Source organism: Chaetomium globosum, genomic scaffold (assembly GCF_000143365.1).
Source record: "Chaetomium globosum CBS 148.51 scaffold_1 genomic scaffold, whole genome shotgun sequence".
In the NCBI taxonomy this organism is placed as follows: Eukaryota; Fungi; Ascomycota; class Sordariomycetes; order Sordariales; family Chaetomiaceae; genus Chaetomium; species Chaetomium globosum.
The window spans coordinates 289346-308370 of NT_165976.1; the positions used below are offsets into that span (position 1 = coordinate 289346).

At 55.5% G+C, this 19025-nt stretch overlaps 8 protein-coding genes across 8 annotated transcripts; 5 read left to right on the forward strand and 3 right to left on the reverse strand.

Annotated features, from left to right (window-relative positions):
* Positions 1-3756: 3756 nt before the first annotated feature.
* CHGG_00090 (uncharacterized protein) lies at positions 3757-5822 on the forward strand (the record flags this gene model as incomplete). Its single annotated transcript, XM_001219310.1, has 7 exons — positions 3757-3797; positions 3858-3907; positions 3970-4107; positions 4285-4403; positions 4472-4640; positions 4696-5567; positions 5655-5822. The coding sequence occupies 7 exons, from the start codon at positions 3757-3759 to the stop codon at positions 5820-5822; spliced, it is 1557 nt and encodes a 518-aa protein (XP_001219311.1).
* Positions 5823-6330: 508 nt separating this feature from the next.
* Positions 6331-7367, forward strand: CHGG_00091 (uncharacterized protein; the record flags this gene model as incomplete). Its single annotated transcript, XM_001219311.1, has 3 exons — positions 6331-6727; positions 6785-6848; positions 6917-7367. The coding sequence occupies 3 exons, from the start codon at positions 6331-6333 to the stop codon at positions 7365-7367; spliced, it is 912 nt and encodes a 303-aa protein (XP_001219312.1).
* A 260-nt stretch (positions 7368-7627) lies between these two features.
* CHGG_00092 (uncharacterized protein) lies at positions 7628-8227 on the reverse strand (the record flags this gene model as incomplete). Its single annotated transcript, XM_001219312.1, has 2 exons — positions 7628-7702; positions 7790-8227. 2 exons carry the CDS (start codon positions 8225-8227, stop codon positions 7628-7630), a joined length of 513 nt encoding a protein of 170 aa, XP_001219313.1.
* Positions 8228-8724: 497 nt separating this feature from the next.
* On the reverse strand, positions 8725-10654 carry CHGG_00093 (uncharacterized protein; the record flags this gene model as incomplete). Its single annotated transcript, XM_001219313.1, has 5 exons — positions 8725-9189; positions 9474-9830; positions 10100-10278; positions 10334-10439; positions 10523-10654. 5 exons carry the CDS (start codon positions 10652-10654, stop codon positions 8725-8727), a joined length of 1239 nt encoding a protein of 412 aa, XP_001219314.1.
* Positions 10655-11395: 741 nt separating this feature from the next.
* CHGG_00094 (uncharacterized protein) lies at positions 11396-12558 on the forward strand (the record flags this gene model as incomplete). The annotated part of the gene is made up of 3 exons (XM_001219314.1): positions 11396-11518; positions 11621-11948; positions 12287-12558. The coding sequence occupies 3 exons, from the start codon at positions 11396-11398 to the stop codon at positions 12556-12558; spliced, it is 723 nt and encodes a 240-aa protein (XP_001219315.1).
* Positions 12559-13756: 1198 nt separating this feature from the next.
* On the forward strand, positions 13757-15329 carry CHGG_00095 (uncharacterized protein; the record flags this gene model as incomplete). The annotated part of the gene is made up of 3 exons (XM_001219315.1): positions 13757-14347; positions 14589-14662; positions 15113-15329. 3 exons carry the CDS (start codon positions 13757-13759, stop codon positions 15327-15329), a joined length of 882 nt encoding a protein of 293 aa, XP_001219316.1.
* A 984-nt stretch (positions 15330-16313) lies between these two features.
* On the forward strand, positions 16314-17678 carry CHGG_00096 (uncharacterized protein; the record flags this gene model as incomplete). Its single annotated transcript, XM_001219316.1, has 5 exons — positions 16314-16434; positions 16514-16587; positions 16763-16837; positions 16916-17005; positions 17118-17678. The coding sequence occupies 5 exons, from the start codon at positions 16314-16316 to the stop codon at positions 17676-17678; spliced, it is 921 nt and encodes a 306-aa protein (XP_001219317.1).
* Positions 17679-17840: 162 nt separating this feature from the next.
* CHGG_00097 (uncharacterized protein) lies at positions 17841-18425 on the reverse strand (the record flags this gene model as incomplete). The annotated part of the gene is made up of 1 exon (XM_001219317.1): positions 17841-18425. One exon carries the CDS (start codon positions 18423-18425, stop codon positions 17841-17843), a length of 585 nt encoding a protein of 194 aa, XP_001219318.1.
* Between the last annotated feature and the right edge of the window lie 600 nt (positions 18426-19025).

The window sequence follows — 19025 nt, forward strand, 5'->3', positions numbered from 1 at the left end:
ACTCGCTGGAACAGACGTTTGGGTGGATGAAGGAGTGGTCCGTTACTCGCCAGTATGGTCTGGGAACGGATCTGCCATGGAACCCGTCCCAAATGGTGGAGGGCCTGTCGGATTCCACCATCTACATGGCGTATTACACTATCGCGGGGTTTTTCCATTCCGACATTTATGGACAGCTCCCTAAGAGTGCGGATGTCACGGCTTCGCAAATGACCGATGGTGTGTGGGAGTACATTTTTGCTCTGGCTGATGGAGTACAGAGTGATATCCCGAAAGTCACCCTCGACGCTATGAGGAGGGAGTTCACTTACTGGTACCCTTTGGATGTGCGCATCAGCGGGAAGGACCTTGTCAACAACCATTTGTTTTTCATCCTCTACATCCATCAAGCGATATGGGGCAAGAAGGAGCCAGACTTTTTTCCAAAGGGCATCAGGCTGAATGGCCACCTAACACTAAACGGCGAGAAGATGAGCAAAAGCACGGGCAACTTTCTCACCCTTACCAGCGCTGTGCAAAAGTTCGGGGCAGATGCGACTCGCATAGCTCTCGCAGATGGCGGAGACGGCATTGATGATGCCAATTTCGAGGAGAAAACTGCCAACGCCACGGTCCTCAAGCTCTTTGAATTGAAACGGTGGATCGAGAATTTCATCCAACATGCTCGGTTGCTGGGGCCTGGCGAAGAGTTCAGTCATGTTCGAGCTGTAGAAAAGCTGGACAGCGTCGACTCCATCCAGAGGGCGGGTGCAATGACATTCTGGGACTCGTTGTTTTTGAACGACCTGGGTGCATTGGTTCGCCAAATGGTTCAGGCATACCGGTCGTAAGTCCAAGCACTCCCTTTGATGTCACAGACCCGGACACTGATAATGGCAAACAGTACAAACTTCAAGCTGGCGCTCAGGTCAGGGTTCTATGATTTCACTGCCGCCCGTAATAGCTACCGTGCCTCTACCCATGCGGCATCGATCGGAATGCATCATGAGTGTGTTCGGCGCTATGCGAAGTGGCAAGCCCTCATGCTGTGTATTTTTGTGCCTCATTGGGCAGATTATATTATTATTCATACTCCGCTATGCCCTAGGGCGTGGCGGACCCTCAGCTATTTAGTGTACAGGAAGACCGTGCCCTCCCGGGCCGGCTGAAAAACCCATACCAACAATCAAGGAACGATGCGTTCTGGTGAGTCTGCGTATACAAAGAGAGGAGGCCTCATGGCCTCCGAACGGGGGCGCTTCAGGCCGCCGCTTCCAGCTCGAGCCTCCTGGCTAAGTTGTACATCGGCAGCTTCCCCGAGTCCATCAGCCAGTCGAGGACTCTCCTCGCGAGCCGTGCAGTCGTGGGGTTGATGCCGTGTAGAACAGAGTAAAAGTCCCGTCGTGTCCGAATTCCAGTTCTCTCCCATCTTCGAGTCAACGGTGGGGCCAAATACCACACCACCAGGTGTTCGGCAGTCCAATATATTATGGACAAGAAGAAGATGGGGAGGGGAGTGTTCTTGCAAATGTTGTTTGCTCACTGTTCCTCTAAGAAAACAGCACGTCTTTGGAGATGGTGCAGAGCTCGTTGTTGACGAGGGAAGAGCTATGACGGTGTTCTGTGCGATATAGTTTGATCAATATATAAGTAAAAAAAAAATTGTTAATGTCCCAGTCGAGTCGAGGAAGTCTATCAGCATCGAATCCGGCCCCTTTTCTTCCGAAAGGCTGGGCCACAACCCAGACACGACCCAGTTGCACATCCAACAGAAGCCAGCCAGTGGCAGTTTCATCGGGCATCAGCTGGGCATTGCTGGGGCACCAATGGCATCTCCGTTGACGCGCGCAACATTCAGGCCGTGGCGAGGAAGATGTAGTCCAGCCCATTTGAGATCAATTTGAGTTAGGTCCTGACACATGACGATAAGCCTATGGCACAATCACGGCAGTGTTCTCTTCAATGCCGAGACCCTCCAGTTCAATGCGCCACCAATGAATGAAGATCATTAGGGGACTAGCGTATGATTGAGGCCTTAAGGGGACGTCGTACCGCCAGTCTCCCAATGGTCCCTCGCGAGCACTGCTACCCAACACTCGTCCTAATGCATATCACCACCTTGATGAGAGCCCGGCCTAACATGCAGCCGAATCTCATCTATGAGGTGCCATGTTTCTCAAACGTCCATGTTGCCATGTTGGAGTCACTCACAAAAGCCATGGCGGCATCAAAGATATATGATAAGCGGCGATGAACCGCGTCAAAAGACACACACTCTGTCGTAGTAAGGCATTTCACGGTAGTAGCTAGTCCGAAAGTGCCATTTACCGATCCACACACTTCATTGAGTCTGGCGTTAATTAAACTGTAAATTGACGTCTTTTGACGGCTGAGCACACCATGCGGCTGGCTCATGAGGATTCTAGCTCGTCTTGCCTAGAACTGGAGCGCGCAACCGACACCAGCGATTGCTTGGACCTTATTATGTTGGAGCAGGCAACAGGGCTGGAAGCAGGAAGACGAAGTCCACATTCTGAGGCTATTGCTAAAGCTAGGGAAGCAGGAGGAAAAGAGGCCGACCGCGGGGAGGTGGGTGGATAACCCCATAGAGATGTGGGGTCACGTGACCCACACATCTCGCATATTAACATAGTATTTGCCCAGTCGCTCCCTTGCAAGAGGTAAATGGTGCAGCGAGAAAGAGGGAAGAAGTAGGGGGCTTGTACGAGTTAAAGGCAAAACGATTTGATCCGGATGTAGTTAGCGTACTAAGGCCCTATAGGCCCAGTGCCTCCGGGCGAAATAAATTCCATCCATCCATCCATCCAGTCGCTCCCGTGCCAATGCATGAGATGCCCAGACCCCAACTGTATAAGGAAAGGGGCGAAAGGGCACCTTAGTCAAAGCGGTCTTCAGGGTGGTAGCCCGCGCGAGGATTGCATTGATACGTCAATCAACGAGCAAGGCTGTCACCCATAGCCTGCAGGATCATGATCTCGGGTACGGCCTCGAGGAAGGCCCCTGGACGAACTCAAAACACATACGGCCCGAGAAACACAACAACATGATCGGAGGCCGGGATTAGTCGGCCGCCATGTGTCATAAACCCACCATACCCTAAGAATAACTAATGTATGTGGGCACGGCAGTCATGATGCATGTTCCATCGGCACGGTATCCCATGCCACGCTAAGCCATTCGGAGCCCAGATCTATGATCGATCTCAGCGTGGCGCAACTAGCTGACCTCGGGCTCGACAGCGACCCCTCATTCTCCAACTTTCTCCAAGGTGGCTGGATTATTGGCTTACCGCAGACTTGTTTGTCCAACACTGGAGTAATTCAGGTCAGACATGGAGATCCGGGCGCGGTGGATGCAGGGATGTTGGGTATCTATTCGAAGCTGCACGCGTCCCACGGATCATGGTTTCCGAGAAAACCAGTGAGACCATTCCAAACCAGGTTGACGGGCCAGACCACGCCGTCGTTGGTTGGATTCGGCAGACATGGGCTCCATGGGTTACATTTCCCCAATCTGACGCCAATCAAGAACCTAGCATCATGCAGGTAATCCTCGTCAGGACTCTTGAAGCCCTCAAGGTGGTACTCTACCAACCCCTGCTGGTGACCTTCCCCCGTCGTGTAACGGCGTCGTCTGCCGGTCTCAACAACTATTAATTTATTTACCATGCATCCCCCCGGCGACCCACCTCATCTTTTCCCAACTTCACACAACTTTGATAGAGCCTGACACTTCAGCCTCGAGCCCTCGAAAACCATGGGCTCTCCACAAGACAGAGGGAGGCACCTAGTGCAGAGGTGCAGTCCCTCACTGCAACATCAGACGTGTGACGGTTAACTGACACCTCCGATTAATAGCCATGCCAGGGAGGGTGATGTACCCGGCACAGTAGACCTTAGCACCAAAGGTACGCTCAAAAGAAAAGCCATCGTTGTACTCTCAGTGAAGATACTGACAGAAACACACCAGAGGGCGACGACACCGGCTACGGTCAGGCTCTGTATCCGGTTCCTGCAGAAGACCCGAACGACCCGTTACAAGTTCGTGTTCCAACCGTTGACACGGACAAACAAAGCCTACGGCGCGTTGACATTCCTCCACACAGTGGTCCAACACCCGCAAGAGCCTCATCCTCCTTGTTTGTTCTGCGTATTCATTTCTCAGCAACTCGGCACTTCTTGGCCCGGCAGTCTACATCGGAATTTACTCGGAAGAATTTGACATCTCACCAACTAAAGCAAGCAACCTAATTAGCTATGCGAATCTCGCCTTTGGGTTTGGTAGGTTCCCCGAATGCCTGCGGACCAACGGACGGCATTAACCAAAAGGCAGGTTCCCTTCTCCTGGTCCCTGCGTATCACAAGTTTGGTCGCCGACCAGTGATGCTGGGTTCGTTGATTGGTGTAAGTTACTCGCCTTTGTTGCGGTGCTTTTGAGCCGAGATCTCGTCTAACTGACACCTGGGTGGCAGTACTGCGCCGGCCTTATTGCCTGCTCGCAGGTAACAACATACGAAGGGCTGATGGCGGCGCGTATCATCCACTGCTTTGCCTCGTCCGTGTGCGAGGCGCTTCCTGTACAACTGGTCAACGACATCTTCTTCCTGCACGAGCGGGGAAAGCGCCTGGGCTACTACACTGGTTTGTCTTTTCAACATAACCTCACGATGCTCAAACGCTGATGGTGTGTGTGCAGTCTGCCTGTGCTTTGGTTCGACTGGCCCACTCTACGCTGGATACATGCTCGCCGGCGGCTACTCCTGGCGCCTATTCTTCTACGTCGAGTTTGCGTTTGGCTGCGCCCTTCTCATCCTCGCCTTCTTCGTCGTCGAAGAGTCACTGTACCACCGCAACAAACCAGAGACTGAGACGCCCCTTGAATCCTCCCGCTCCCAAACCGAAGACAAACACTCCACCTCCAACGCCATCATGGTTGAAGACACAACACCCGCAATAGCCATCCCTCCCCGCAAAACCTTCCTCCAGACCCTCAAATTCTGGGGCGTCTACGACAAGCAGACCGAATTCTTCCTCATGATCGCCCGCTCCTTCACCTACTTCCTCGTCCCCCACGTCCTCTGGGTGATAACCACCTACGGTGAGCCCCCATCTCCAACCCCCCTTTCCCCCCTTTTATTTACCCTCCCCACTAACCCCCCGCCCCCACCCCCAGGAATCTACATCGGCCTCGGCGCCCTCAGCTTCAACTACACGTTCCCACTCAAAATCACCTCCCCCCCCTACAACTGGACCCAAACCTCCTCGGGCCTCATCGCGGTGGCCTCCCTGCTCGGCTACGTGCTGGCGCTCCCCTTCACGGCGTCGTCGGACCGGCTGGCCGCGCGCCTGACGCGCCACAACGGCGGGGTGCGCGAGGCCGAGATGCGGCTGGGCGTCATGCTGCCCGTGGTGCTGCTGGCGCCGGCGGGGCTGGTGGTGTACGGGTTCGCGGCGGAGCGCGACCTGCACTGGGTGGCGTATTTTGTGGGCGTGGCGATGAATAACTTTGCGAGTTATTTCTTTTTTACGTTTACGTTGGCGTATGCGATTGATAGTTATACGGCGAATGTGAGTGAGATGTTGATTGCGATGAATCTGGGGAAGCAGGCGATTTCGTTTGGGATGGGGCTGGATTTGCTGAGCTGGGTGATGCAGTATGGGTATGCGGTGATGATTGCGGGGGTGTTTGGGGCGGTGGTGTTGGTGAATAATCTGGCGTTGGTGGTGTTTATGCTGTGGGGGAAGAGGATCCGGCGGTTTATGGCTACGACGTGGCTGGCGAGGGTGCACCGGGCGAGTGTCAAGGAGGTTGCTACGCATTAAGGGGCTGGCGTGTGATGGTATCGGGGGTCGGAATATCTTGATCCTGGGCTTGCTTGGTACTCTGGAGAGAATGGAATTCAGAGATGTTAGCTGAACTCAGCCGGGCAGCCATAACTCCGGTCCCCAAGCTTCTCCTCAGGTGGTCCCGGAACTGACGTGCAGAATCTTCATATCCCTTTTCCTCCAAAGTTGATGGACACAACGCTGCCTAGTCACGGGTGCCGACTCCAAGGTTCGCGTGGCTCGTTATATAACAAAGAAGCAGCTCTCGTGCTACGCTTGGCTTCATCCAAACTGAGGGGCCGCCGCATGACGTATAATAGTGGGTAGGTACGCGGCACCCAAGGCCACCATACCTAGGTAGGGGTACTATATTGTCCTAGATCACCACTCCGGTTTCCAACTCCTGAAAGTTTCTAACCATTCCTCCATGAACATTTCAAGAGTGGCCTTTCCACAAACACGCCGCCTATTACAACTCTCACCCGAACCTTTCTGCAATCGCAAAATGCACCAGCTACAAATCTTCAAGCAAGCCGCCGGGCTCTTTCTCCTTCTCTCGATATACAGCTTTCCAGGCGCCTTTGGAAACAAGAACCGCAAGGATCTTTGCGGAGTCAGTATGCACACCTCGAACATTCCTGGCGTCGGCAACTTCTCAGCCATCGACGCCACCTGGAGAGTCCCAGAAGTAGCCGTCCGCCCGGGCGACAATCCAAACTCCAGTACATGGCCGCATGTCAATCACGGTGTCGCCCTCTGTTGCGGCGACGACTGTTCGACCAAACTCTCGGCCGGTATATTCGTATCCGCGCCGGAACCAGGCCAAAGATATATGGCAACAGCCATGTTCGAGCTCAGCCCGGTTTTTCTGTCAATGCTTATTTCGGAATCGCATCATTTTTGTACGTCAACCACCGAACTGCCACGCCCCGCGGGCCACAGATTCTGACTCCCAGCAGACCTCAACAGTTCGGACGTCATCCGGACGCGTGCGGAAATCCTAGGGCCACATAAGGCTCAACTGTGAGTTTGCTTACCCTACGTCATACCATACTTAAAAACGGACTAACAAGACGGATGCTCGGTACCAGGACATTCTCCAGGTTCGTAGACAACACCTCCAACGTCACCGTGACCGTCGACCTCGGACTCGCAACAAAGGATGGCGAGACCATCCTGAGTGTCGACACTCATTCGGACGGACTAGACCTACACTACACACGATCCTCGCACCGCAATCACGAGCAGCTTGAGTTCTGCGGCGACTCGGCGTGGTGGTGGTTGTCGGACTACTCCACTGACGGAGAGAAGACGGGCAGTCAGGGGGCGCGCTCCCAGTTCGCGCCCGTGCTCGTTGCAGGACACGGACTGCAGACCACCGAGAAGAAGTTATTTCCGGCTGACTTGCCGCTCAGCGGGATGGCGCGGTTCTGGGACATGGTGCAGGATACGGCGGACGGGCCGGAGCTGCTGTGCAGTACTAAGGGGTTTGTGGACACGGGCATGACCATGTTTTACCCGCCTCACCCGTGGGGGGTGTGAGGGGGAACAGGGACGGGGATGGGGAGGGGGTCGGGCCATGGCTTTGACATGCGCAGGTTATTAGCATGGATTATTCATTTCAGCTCATGACACCACCGGACACCTGTTATTACAGCAAGAACCGGAGATTGGGGTCCCCCATACGTTGATATTTCTATTTTAAGGCTGGCCGAGTCCGGGTACCCCTGAATATGCCACACCCTAGCCAACCCCGTCTTTTTTCAGAGTGTTTCTCTTGACAACGCAGCTCCGTAACCTTCTCAGTCCATAGCAATCTCCCCTTTGACAATCTTCCGGATCGTGTCGATGCTGCCCTCAACCGCCATCTTGGCCATCTACAACGATCAGTTAGCCACACCCACCTTCTAATTAACACCCACCCCCAACCCCCACCCTCGACTCAAGAGAAAACAAAAACTCACCTTCACATACCCCCCCTCCAACTCCCTCGCCCTCTCACTCCCCTCCACCACCCCCTCCACCCTCCACTCAAACACATACGTCATCATCAACTCCCCCGCGAGTCCCACACTCACATAATTCCCCACCGTCGTCCCATCCTCCTGCCCAAAATCGATCCGACACGGCGCGTACAGCCGACACACCTCCACGATGGTACCGCCGCCCTTGGGGCCCGCGCCCTCGGCAAAGGTCGCCCGCCGCGTGATGACGTGCTGGCCGTCGGCGCGTGAGGCGGGGAGTTCTTCCGAGATCACTTCGCACGCGGTGATGACGGGCACGAATTTCTCGGCGCGGCGGACCTTGTATTGTAGCCCGGTCCAGACTTGGGCGGGGGTGAGCACGGGGCTGGCGCCTGGCGGGTTGATGGGGGCGGTGTAGGCGAAGTTGAAGGTTACCATGGTGGTGGTGGATAACTTGGTGTTGGGGTTGTGGTTGTGGTTGGGTTTACCGTGGGTGGTTGGTTTGTGAAGACAGGAAAGGAGCAGGATTATGGTGGTGGTGGTGGGCGGTTTTATGTCTGCGAAGCGGGTGGTGACGTTCTATCGGGTCCGACAGATGGGGGTAACGGCCGGAGGTCCCCACCGGTCGGACTTATGCCTTGTAGTGATTGGTTGGGAAGGCCGGGCTCGAGGCGAAGGGGAAGGAAGGCCGACTGCAACGTGCTGCAAAGCGGGAGTGCCGCCGGATGGAAGTGGAGGCATGGATATGTAATCTGTACGGACAGATGTGTAATGTGGAGGGAAACTTCCAGGCCGCGTCGAGGAAATGTGCAAATTCCCAGACCGGCAACCTGACACTACCGTCAAGCAGTCACAAAGGATCCAGCAACAACAATCCATGCCTCATAAACGAAAGAATCATCATTCCCGGCCTTAGCATCAGCTACCCTAGCACCCTACCTCCCCCTCCTCCCAATACTCTTCCTCCCACTCTCCTCATCCTCCACCGACGACGCCCTCCCCTCCACCAACCCCCTCACACTCTCACAGCTCACCCCATCATCATCATCCAACTCCCCACTCCTCCCATATTTAATCGCAATCGTATTCTCCACCACAATCTTCCCTACCCCCCCACCACCATCACCACCACCACTACGATTCCCCCCTCCCCTACCAAAACTCCCACTTCCCCCCCTACTCCCCCTCACCGCACTCCTCACCCCACCACCACCCATCCCTGCCCCCGTCCCGGTCAAGTTTGTGCCAGAAACAGGATCGAGCTCGTAGCGCGACGAGGCGGTGCCCATGACGCGGGGCAACAGGCGGCGCAGCAGCAGGCGGAAGGAGGGCAGACAGGGGCAGATGACGCCGACGTCGAGCTCGATGCCGGACCAGAGGCAGACTTGGACGATGTCCTTCTGTGTGGGGGTTAGTATGCGAGGGTTTGGTCAGGTGGGGGTGGGAGGGGGTTGGTTGGGTTAAGGGGGTTGGGTTGGGGAATGGGAGGTTGGCAAAGGGGGGTAGGAAGGGGGGTGGCTGACTGGTTGGGTTAACGGCCCGGGTGAACTCGTTGATGGTTTTGAGGCGGACAAGACTGATGATCATGACGCTGTGGCTTGTTGTCAGTATCCACTGCTCGGCCTCAAGATAGACAGCAGGAGACCCACGCAACACCAACAAAAAACATCATCCCCCCCATCACCTTCTTCTTCCAGTGCAGGTTCAGCGCCAGCAGCTGCGGGAAAGGCAGCGCCAGCAACCACACGTCGAACGCGATGCCCGTCGCGGCCGCCACCCACGCGAGGATGTTGGCGTTGCCGCAGCGGCCCTGGTGGATGCCCTCCCACTGGGTCCAAAAGTCCGAGATGGGCGTGCACTGGAAGATGACGGCGAAGAGGAAGCTGATGTTGTAGACGACGTTGAAGATCATGGTATACTGTAGGATACGACCGAGCTTATTGTCCTGGCTGGGCGGGAAGACGCGCAGATAAAACAGGATGATCGAGGCGCGCACAAAGAACCGGGTGATGGTGTAGAGGAGCATCTCCACGAAGAACATCTGAGGCGGGGTTAATGATCGGGTTGGCAATGAAGGGGACGGGGCTGGGGTGGGTTACCTTGACGACGAGGGTGATGTTATCGGGACGGACGAACCAGATATCCAGCGCTTGTCCAAGGTCAATGGCTAGAAGACACGGTTAGGTCTCGGTCTCGGCCCTCGAATAGCAGAGTAGGAGGCTACCTTTGAGGTTCATAGCTGTGAACAGCGCAGAGCCGATCTTGAGCCCGGTCAGCAAATGTCGATAACACCTCAACCGGCACACTTACGAAGCCAAAGAGGTTGGCAAAGTCATCCCACCAGAAGTAGGCGTGCGTGAGAACTCGCGCAACTAGCCGCAGCATCACGGCCACGACGGCCAGGCCGATAAAAACAGAGTACACCGGGATGAGGCTTGCGTCCCTCTCAGGGGAGTGCCCACACATGAGCTCGGTAATGTTTTTAGCCGCTACACAACATCAGCATATGGTGAATGGCCAAGTATGCCTGCCGGAAAGCCATACCCAGGGACTCTCGGATGCTGCAAGACAACTGGATGCACCCGGTGGCCGCCTTGTTAAACTTGGCATCACCACAAAGGCAAGCAGCTTCGACCGCGGCACAAGCAGACTGGTCGATCGCGGTAACAAAACAATCTCGCTAGAGTGCTCCGTCAGCCGGCTGTCTCTTCCATGGGTGGCTACAGAACGTACTGCGCAGTCCGGGAGGTCGGTGTAGCCCTCCTGGAGCGAGAGTGGGCTGTCCGTAGTGGCGGCGGCGGCGCCATTGCTCAGGGCAAAAAGACACAGGCCAAGAATGGCGCATGCATATCGGAGGGACAACATGTCAGGCCACCATTCGCGATGAGATCCTCGCAGCCTGGTTCAAAGCCCTGGTGAAGAAGCTGGGCAAAGGAGAGAGGCGGAGTCCTGTCAGTCCATCACTCGGCCCCCTACCGAGGGAGCGGGGGGGAGCGCCTTGTATTTACATACATCCCCAGGACCGCTACCGAAGACCCACACAACATGAGCCGGTTCCCGACCCCAGATTCCACGAACGTGGGAGTGATATTGACATGCGTCGGCAGGGAGTCCTTGACAGATCGGGGACCGCGATGGCGGTGCAGAGGGTGCAACAGAAACATGGAAATTGGAACCTTGCCCAAGACGGCGCATGGTGAAACCACTCATAATTTTGTTCTCGCGGGATACTACCGGCCCTGCTTTCGTGCGGAGCTGTGACGAGCCAAACTTCTCCATTGCAACGGTTGGAAGATGGTGAATGGCCAAGACTGATGTGAGCACCCCATGTGAAAACCGCGTATGGAGATCCCGACCCGCTCTCCGTGGGCCGAGGAGGGGCCGTTTTCCATTACGGGGCTGTCAGCTCCCGCGCGATTTGACGAAAAGGGACACTCTTTCCGACCCTGGCGGCGATGAAGGGAACGGATGTTGTCCATGAGCGAGGGACCGATGCTACGCGGAACGAGAAACCGGCATCCTGATAATTATTCGAGATATAAGGGCGACGTCTTGGTGGTAAGGCTGGTGCAACTTCCAGAGCCTGTCATCCTCTCGCACGTGCAAATGTCCTCGGCCGGCTGTGAGTTGACACCAATGCGCCAAGGACTCAAGCGTGCCCGGGATTCAGGCGTGCCCAGGATTCAGGCGTACCCAGGATTCAGGCGTGCCCAAGGAGTCAAGCCTGTGGTGCATCAGTGCCGGTTGTGCACCTAAGCCTGGGTCCTAAGAAGGGGATAGCCATTCCGCGTTTGAAAGGAGAGATTCGTCGGCTGCTATCCTTCCATCTAGGTGCCGATGTTTGACGAGCCCAAGAAGATCGCTCTCCGGATGCTCGCGCTAATACAGGCGGCAGTCTCTGATGCCGTTGCTTCGAACAGGGAGTTGCCTGTCAAGCGACGGTTTGACGGTTTCGCCGCGGCGGGAACCAAAAGTGTCAGAATCTCGCGCAATGGTGGCTGTGACACGATAAAGGGGGCCATGCAACGTCCCGCGGACATGACGACCTATCGAGCAACCCCGCCCCTTGCAGCTTGCAGCTTGCCTGTACGTTCTGCATCCGACGCTTCGTCAGCGTGCCATCATCAAACTAATGGGACTGTGTCTCTCGGTGTCACTGGTGTGTGCGAGGTTTGAGAGAGAGCTTGGAACTCACCCGGTGGAGCCAGGCTCAACCGCGGCTTCTCTGAGGAAAATCTTGTTTTGTTGGTCCCGACTTGGCGTCGCTTTCGGGCCGCTAGGCTGCTGGGGTCGTGCGATTGCGATGTGCTAACTTCTTCTCGACAAGGGTTTCGGGGATCGTACCCACAATAAGTTTCCATTATCGCCGACTTGAAGATCGGAAGGAGGGGAGGGGGGTTTGTTTGCCGAGATCTTCGTCCTGGTTGATTTGCATGCCCAAATCCGTACCAAGCGCCGTGTTTCTGGAATAAATTCGATGGTTCTGTTTCCCATCAGCGTCACCCAAACAATTTCCAAAACGGGCAACCATTACCAGCCATGTGGCAGCCCTGACCATGTGGGGCATTCGAGGGCTTGTTTGCTGGTCTCCACCACGGCAAAACTCGGCCATGCAGGAATTGGAGCGGAAAGCTGCCGCCTCGCGACTTGACCGACCGAACATCAAAACCTCACCCAGAAAGGACAGCAAGGAAGGCGATGATTCTTACGACGGCGAACAAATTCTATCTCGTTCGAGGATTATGGCGTTACCAATACACGTTGAGTGAAGCCGTCGCGTATGTGCACGTGGTCGACAGCCAACCTGGCTGGAACGGTCCAATGCTGCTAGTCTGCTAGTCTTTCCAGTGTTGTCTCGGTGGAAAAAAAGAAAATGGAAAAAGATGACCCATGCAACCCTCGTTGAATCCATGCACTAGTCAGTCAAATGTTTCTCGGCACCAAAATCGAGGGCAACCATTGGGACCCTCTCAATGCTACATCCCACGTTATGGATGCTGGAGTCCGGAATGTCTGTCGCTGCAAGTCTTTCAGTAGCGTTAAGCGGGAACCGAGCTCAAGGCGATGCGTGGTGGGTTGAGGTCATTGTTTCAATTTATTGACATGCTCACACCAGTTGCAGACTCAACAAAAAGTAATCGACCCCTCTTGCCTAGGTACCTTTTGAGGTAATACAAGCTCTATTCGGTTTCTTGGCCGAACATTAGACGGTTAGACCTTTGCAGAAGTTGTGTACGAGAAGATGACGTTTCATACAGCTTCTGGGCGCCTTTATCAAACACTACAAACAACCTGACGAGTGAAACAAAAGTAGAACCTGCATTGCTCCTTAGCTTTGTCAAAACCATTCGACTGTTTGCAGATAGTTGTCACATCTTTTCGTCCCCCCTGTGATAATGTCAACTAGTACGGGTCGTATCTGGGCAGTGACCTGGCGCCATCCACCAGCTCCATGATGCCTCGTCTCGTTACTGCAAAACACATCGTCCCACATGAAACACAGATCCGACGGAGCTACTTGGTAAGAATGAAGCCATCTGCAGGTTGGGACCGAGAGCAGTACAATAGGGGGCATCGGTCATCCTATTCATAACGACAAACAATAGATAGGCTGTCATCACCTGTGAACGAGTGCACAATACCGGGGAATAGCCCCAGGCAAGTCATTTGCAATGACAGAGCGGCAGGAGGAGCACAGCAAGAAGCAGTCTCGGCGGGTGGCCATATATTGCCAGGATCACACTTGACCCTTTGCTCCGATCCTCAGATCACAACGCAAGAACTTTTTCCAACACGTCTGAAAGCCCACAAGCACTTCACAACAAACTAAACAAACTAGACAAGGACTCTTTTTCCGTCTCGTCGTCTCGTCCATCTCACTTTACGCGCATCAATCCTTCATCCAACGAACCCTCCACGCAGCCCGAACTCCGAACCAGCAGCTCAACCAACGAACACCCCGCCGCCATGTGTTGGTACAAGCGATTCCGCTGGGGCTGCGGCTGCACCCAAGGGATCATGCTCTGGAACCGCTGCGTCCACCGCGGCACGCCACAATGCCGGCGGCGCCACCTCCTCGAGCGCTACCACGTGTCGCGCTACTGTCAACGGCACCACCTCGAGGCGCTTCGCTTTGCGGCCGAGGCCGCCAGGTATGAGCGCTCCCCCACCGCTATGAGCCACACCACTACCGCGTCGGACAAGACCAGCACCGCTACCACTACCGGCACCGTCACCGCCAACAACACCGCGGCCGCTTCTCCCAACAATTCCCAACAACTCCACCACCAACTCCATTACCAACTCCAACACCACCACCACCAACAACGAGAACAACCCCCCCTCCACCGAAAACCAACCCCGCCTCCGCCACCCCCACCAACCCACGCGGCAGCGGCATCGGGCGCAACAACGCCCCGCAGCCAACTTCGGGGCCATGGTATCGGGAGCTGTACTAGCCGTGGTGGTGGTGGCCGACGAGGCAACCGCGGAGACCGCAGCAGCAGTCGTAGCGGTGGGGGTGCTGGGGATAGTGGGGGTGTTAGACGGCGCGGTGGGGTAGGGGAGACAGGGGAGGGTTGGTGAGGATGGTGGATGATGGATGGGGTTGGGGGGGGGGGAAGGGGGTGATGAGGTGATTGGGAAAGGGGGATGCTGATACTTGCTTGGTGGTGGGTGTTTCGGGGTAGGGTCATGGCATGCCAGGCGTTTGGGGGTTGGGTTCGTGGGGGATGGAGCATCGGGGATCATGCGGTTGGCTGGCTGGCGCGGGAACATAACCTAGCTACAGCGTGGCTAGATAATCAAGGTAGCTTGGTGTCCCTCTTGCTCTTGCTTCGTTTGTATCGTCGTGGAACTGGGCACAGGGACATGGTACGTCTCTGGGCTTTGAGAATGTTTAACTCCTTTGATGGAATGTTCCTGGGCTCATTATATTCCATGCTGTGAGAGTTCCTGGGAACAGGTATTACATATCATGTTGCCGGATCGCTTGGTCAAGCCTACCTACCTAGGTATCATTGAACGCTAAGCATGGCTCGCGCCGTGGCCCGCCGAAGGGAGTCGGCGTCCGCTGTCGGTGATTGACCTGGTTGGCCTGCGGTTCGAGGTGGGGCCGTCAAAATCCGCGGCTTGGCGCGGCCACCAGAATCGCAAGCGCTCCGACGCGCCGAGAAGACTGGTCTGGTATCTCAAGACTTCAAAAATAAATTTACCGCGTTGATTAACGTATCGAAAGATAATAAATTTCTGACCAAGACGGTGTCGATGCGATTTAACGCCCAGATGGCGGCGACAAACGCTGTTAAGCACCCAATTTTGCAGTCTGACCAACGCCAAAATCTCTTCCTCACATCCCGAGCAGAGCCCGAGAAAGCAACGAAAAGAAGGAAAAGGCCGGTCAGACTTCCATCGACACCCACCCCGCCCGAGCGCCCGAAGGCAAGACCTCGAAAAGGCGGGGTACAGATCATCGCCACTCTCTATACAGTCGCGGCCCAAAAGCCAGCGACCGCCGCCTTTGCAGGCAGATCGAGAGTAAAAAAGGATCTCACTGTGGGGTGCCGAGGATATTGTTCATCAACCCGGGTGGGATCTGTGGCTCCTTTAGGGAACACAAAAGAGGACGAATACTATAGAAATGATTCTCTGAAGTATTGTCGACATGAAGAAAAAAGAAGAAAAGAGAACTGAAATTCGGGGAGCATCGCAGACCTTAAATAGGCAGTGTCAGTGGTCTGTGCGCATCTGCAAATTTTCAACATTGGAAGTGCTTGCACGTGATCGGCTAGAGAGGTGGGCCCCAGGACGCAGAACCGCGCAAGCGGTTTTGAGAAAATCGGGTCTGCCTTATCGCGCTTATCAATGACCTGCCCTTGCTGCCCCGGCAGCCCGGTGCCCCAAGGCGCACTGCGGCGGTTTCATGCCATCCCTGTGCTCATTTCCCAAAGTTGGGATGTTCAATTCCGAAACCTCTCAATCATCGCGCGGTCTTGAATCCAGCGGCCAATACTGCCCCCTCGAGCACAAGGCAGACACCTGATCTGATCCGAATTTAGTACTTGCCATCTGCGAGAGCCTTGCCAGCACCATGAGCATTCTGCACTCTACCTCGAACCCACCAAAGGGAAGAGAAATAATAAGCCTCCTTGTGCGGTTATTTCCCGTTTGGGGAAAACCGGGCGACTGACGTCAACTTGGGCTGTGCCCCTAGGCCTCAGCCTGGAAATAAGCTTTTTCGCCAATCGCTTCCCGTTCTTGGCTGCAAGACACACAGACATGACAGCCACTGGGAGCGTGGAACCTGTTGATCTGTTGCAGGTCCAAACAGGAGCAGTGCCACCTTCCCGTGCACCGCCTCGCCACCCCGTCTCTCCGGCAAATCTCCCCTCCCATGCGCTTCCGACAACCCCATGGTTACAGGTTACTACTTATCCGTCACCTGCCCCTCGTCCTGTAGCCTCTGTTCGTGAACACATTCGAAGGGGCTCGTCAAGGGGTGCACCCACTCTTCAAATTACTTGCCATGGGGGACAGCAAACCGCTTGAAATGACGTCTCGGGGGAGAAGCCAAAAGGTGCGCGAATTGGACACGGACTACCAGCCAGTAAACTGGAAGCGGGTGTTCCTGGCGCCCAAATACCTCGGTGTGTAACCATGCCGCGCTTCCCCAAGGACAGCCCGTATCCGATGATTCGATACCAAGACTAATAAATGACTCAAAAGCATGTTGGATTATCACGATCATCGCCATTGTTTTGACCATCCTTCTCACCGTCTACCATGACCAAGTCGTTGAGGTATGCCATCCCCAATCGATAGTCTGTGTAAAGCAACACGCCCGCTGACGGTGAAGATGACAGCACCTTCGACCGTGGTCCGAAAAGGTCCGCGATCTCCCTGCCGGATGGCTGATCCCGATCGCAATCTTGATCATCATATCGTTTCCCCCACTCTTTGGCCACGAGATAATAGCTCTCCTCTGCGGCGTGGTATACGGGTTATGGATCGGGTTCGGAGTCGTGGCCGCGGGGACATTCTTTGGCGAGCGTACGTTTGGCCCTGAAGACGTTACACGCGGGAGGAATACTGATAGAACCCACAGTCGGCACCTGGTTTGCATTCAAGTATCTCGTCCGCCGCAAAGCCGAAAAGCTCGAACGGACGAACCTCAACTACGGCGCCCTCGCCCGCTTGACGCGTGACGGCAGTTTCTGGGTAAGCCTGCCCCCTTACCTACCCCCCTGACTACTCTCCAGAGATTCTACCTCCTCACCACCCCCCACAACAAACCAACCCCCGCTAACCAACATTGCCCCCCCCACCGCAGATCGTCCTCCTCATCCGCTTCTCCGCCATCCCCTCCCACTTCAGCACGGCCGTCTTCGCCACCTGCGGCGTCAACTTCTGGGCCTTCGCCATCGCCACGCTGCTCACCCTGCCCAAGCAGATCTTCCTCGTCTACCTGGGCGTGCTGCTCGTGCAGGACCACGCCGACAACTCGGCCAAGAACATCGTCTTCGCCGTCGCCTTTGTCGCCACCCTCGCCATGGCCGTGTACATCTGGTGGAAGATGCGCAAGATCAAACGCGTGCTGCTGGAGGAGCAGGCTGCGAGGCGGAAGGCGAGGGTTGTTGGTGGGGATGTGGTGGGTGATGAGGGAGAGGGGAGGGAGTGGTTGATGGAAGGAAGGGTGGTGGCGTCGCCGCAGGGGGCGAGGGAGTATGAGGTTGTGGCGCAGGAGGAGGCGGATATTGGGATGGTGGGGGCGGGGAGGGATGGGACGCCGGAACAGCAAGGGCCGTATTATCGTACTGAGTTCCAGTATCATGGCGCCGGTGGGAGGGGGGATGTTGGGAGGGAGCCTGTCAGAGAGCAGGCGTGGGTATGAGGGTGAGGGGTAGATAATACACGGCGAGGTTTATGTATGGGTTTCATTTGCATGGCATCATGGGACTGGGTTCGGTTAATTACAGGTTGTTGGCGCAAGAGGGGATAATTAGGAACTGTAAGATCTAACATCTTTTGCCAAACAAAGGCCTACGCCTTATATTTATTCCTTCTTCGCCGCATCATTATAATGCTGCGTAAATTCGTACCGCACATCCATCGGCGCCAACAACAATTCCTTCAAAAACGCCTCGTCACTCTCGCCCTTCTTCAACATCTGCATAAACTCATCCCTCTGGAACCTGGTCGCCGGATCCTTGTCCGACACCCGCCTAAAGTTCTCCTGCGAGATCGGGTCGATGATGGTCCGCCACTTCTCGATCCGCTTCTCCGAGTACAGGTCCAAGATCGAGTCGTCCGCTTTCCCGTCCCATATCCCCGCGAGGCAGTCGTACAGCCCCCCCACGTCGACAAACCCGCCCGTGATGCCGAGCCCGCCCCAGGGGTTGCAGAGGTGGGCTGCGTCGGCGACCAGCAGCACCCGGCCGACGCGGAACTTGGGGGCGCAGCGTTGGTGCATGCGGTAGGGGGAGGTGCTGATCACCTTGTACTCGTCGCGCTTGGGGTGGCCGGGGAGGATGGTCTCGAATTTCCAGGGCTGGCGGGCTAGGTATTCTTCGTGAGTGAGCCCGGGGGTCTCGCCGTAGGTGATGCGGTAGAGGCCGTCGCGGGTGATCCTGGCGGCCATCTGGGTTTGTTAGCAGGAGGGGGTGGGGGAGGTCGTGCCAATGAAGATGGGGTTCTTACGAAGAAATGCTCCGGGTGTACGATAAAGTTCGCGTCATGCCACCCAAACTTCTCCGCGAAGGGGTAGTACGTCTACCACGGTCAGCATCCCCTTTTCTTTGCCTCCCCTTCCCTCCCCAAAACTCACATTCGTCGCAATAATCTGCGCATCCCACGTAAACCCCGGAAACTCCTCCCCAAACAACGACTTCCTCACCGCGCTATTCGCCCCATCACAACCGACCACATAATCCCCCCTGACCACCTCCCTCCCCTTCCCCTCCACCTCCACCTCACACCACGCTCCCTCCGCATCCTGCCTAACGCCCACTACCCTCCTCCCCCACTCCACCACCCCGGCATAACAATACTCCAAGTGCTCAAGCATAAAGAGAACAAAATTTCAGATTACACAAGAAATTTATATTCGGTGACAAAAAAACGAAATAAAAACAAAAAATATCATAGAGAAGTCATCACAAAATAGATATTTTTTTTGATATTTCTAGAGCTATGTAAGAGACACGTATAATAACTAACAATAGAATAATATAGCTAAGTG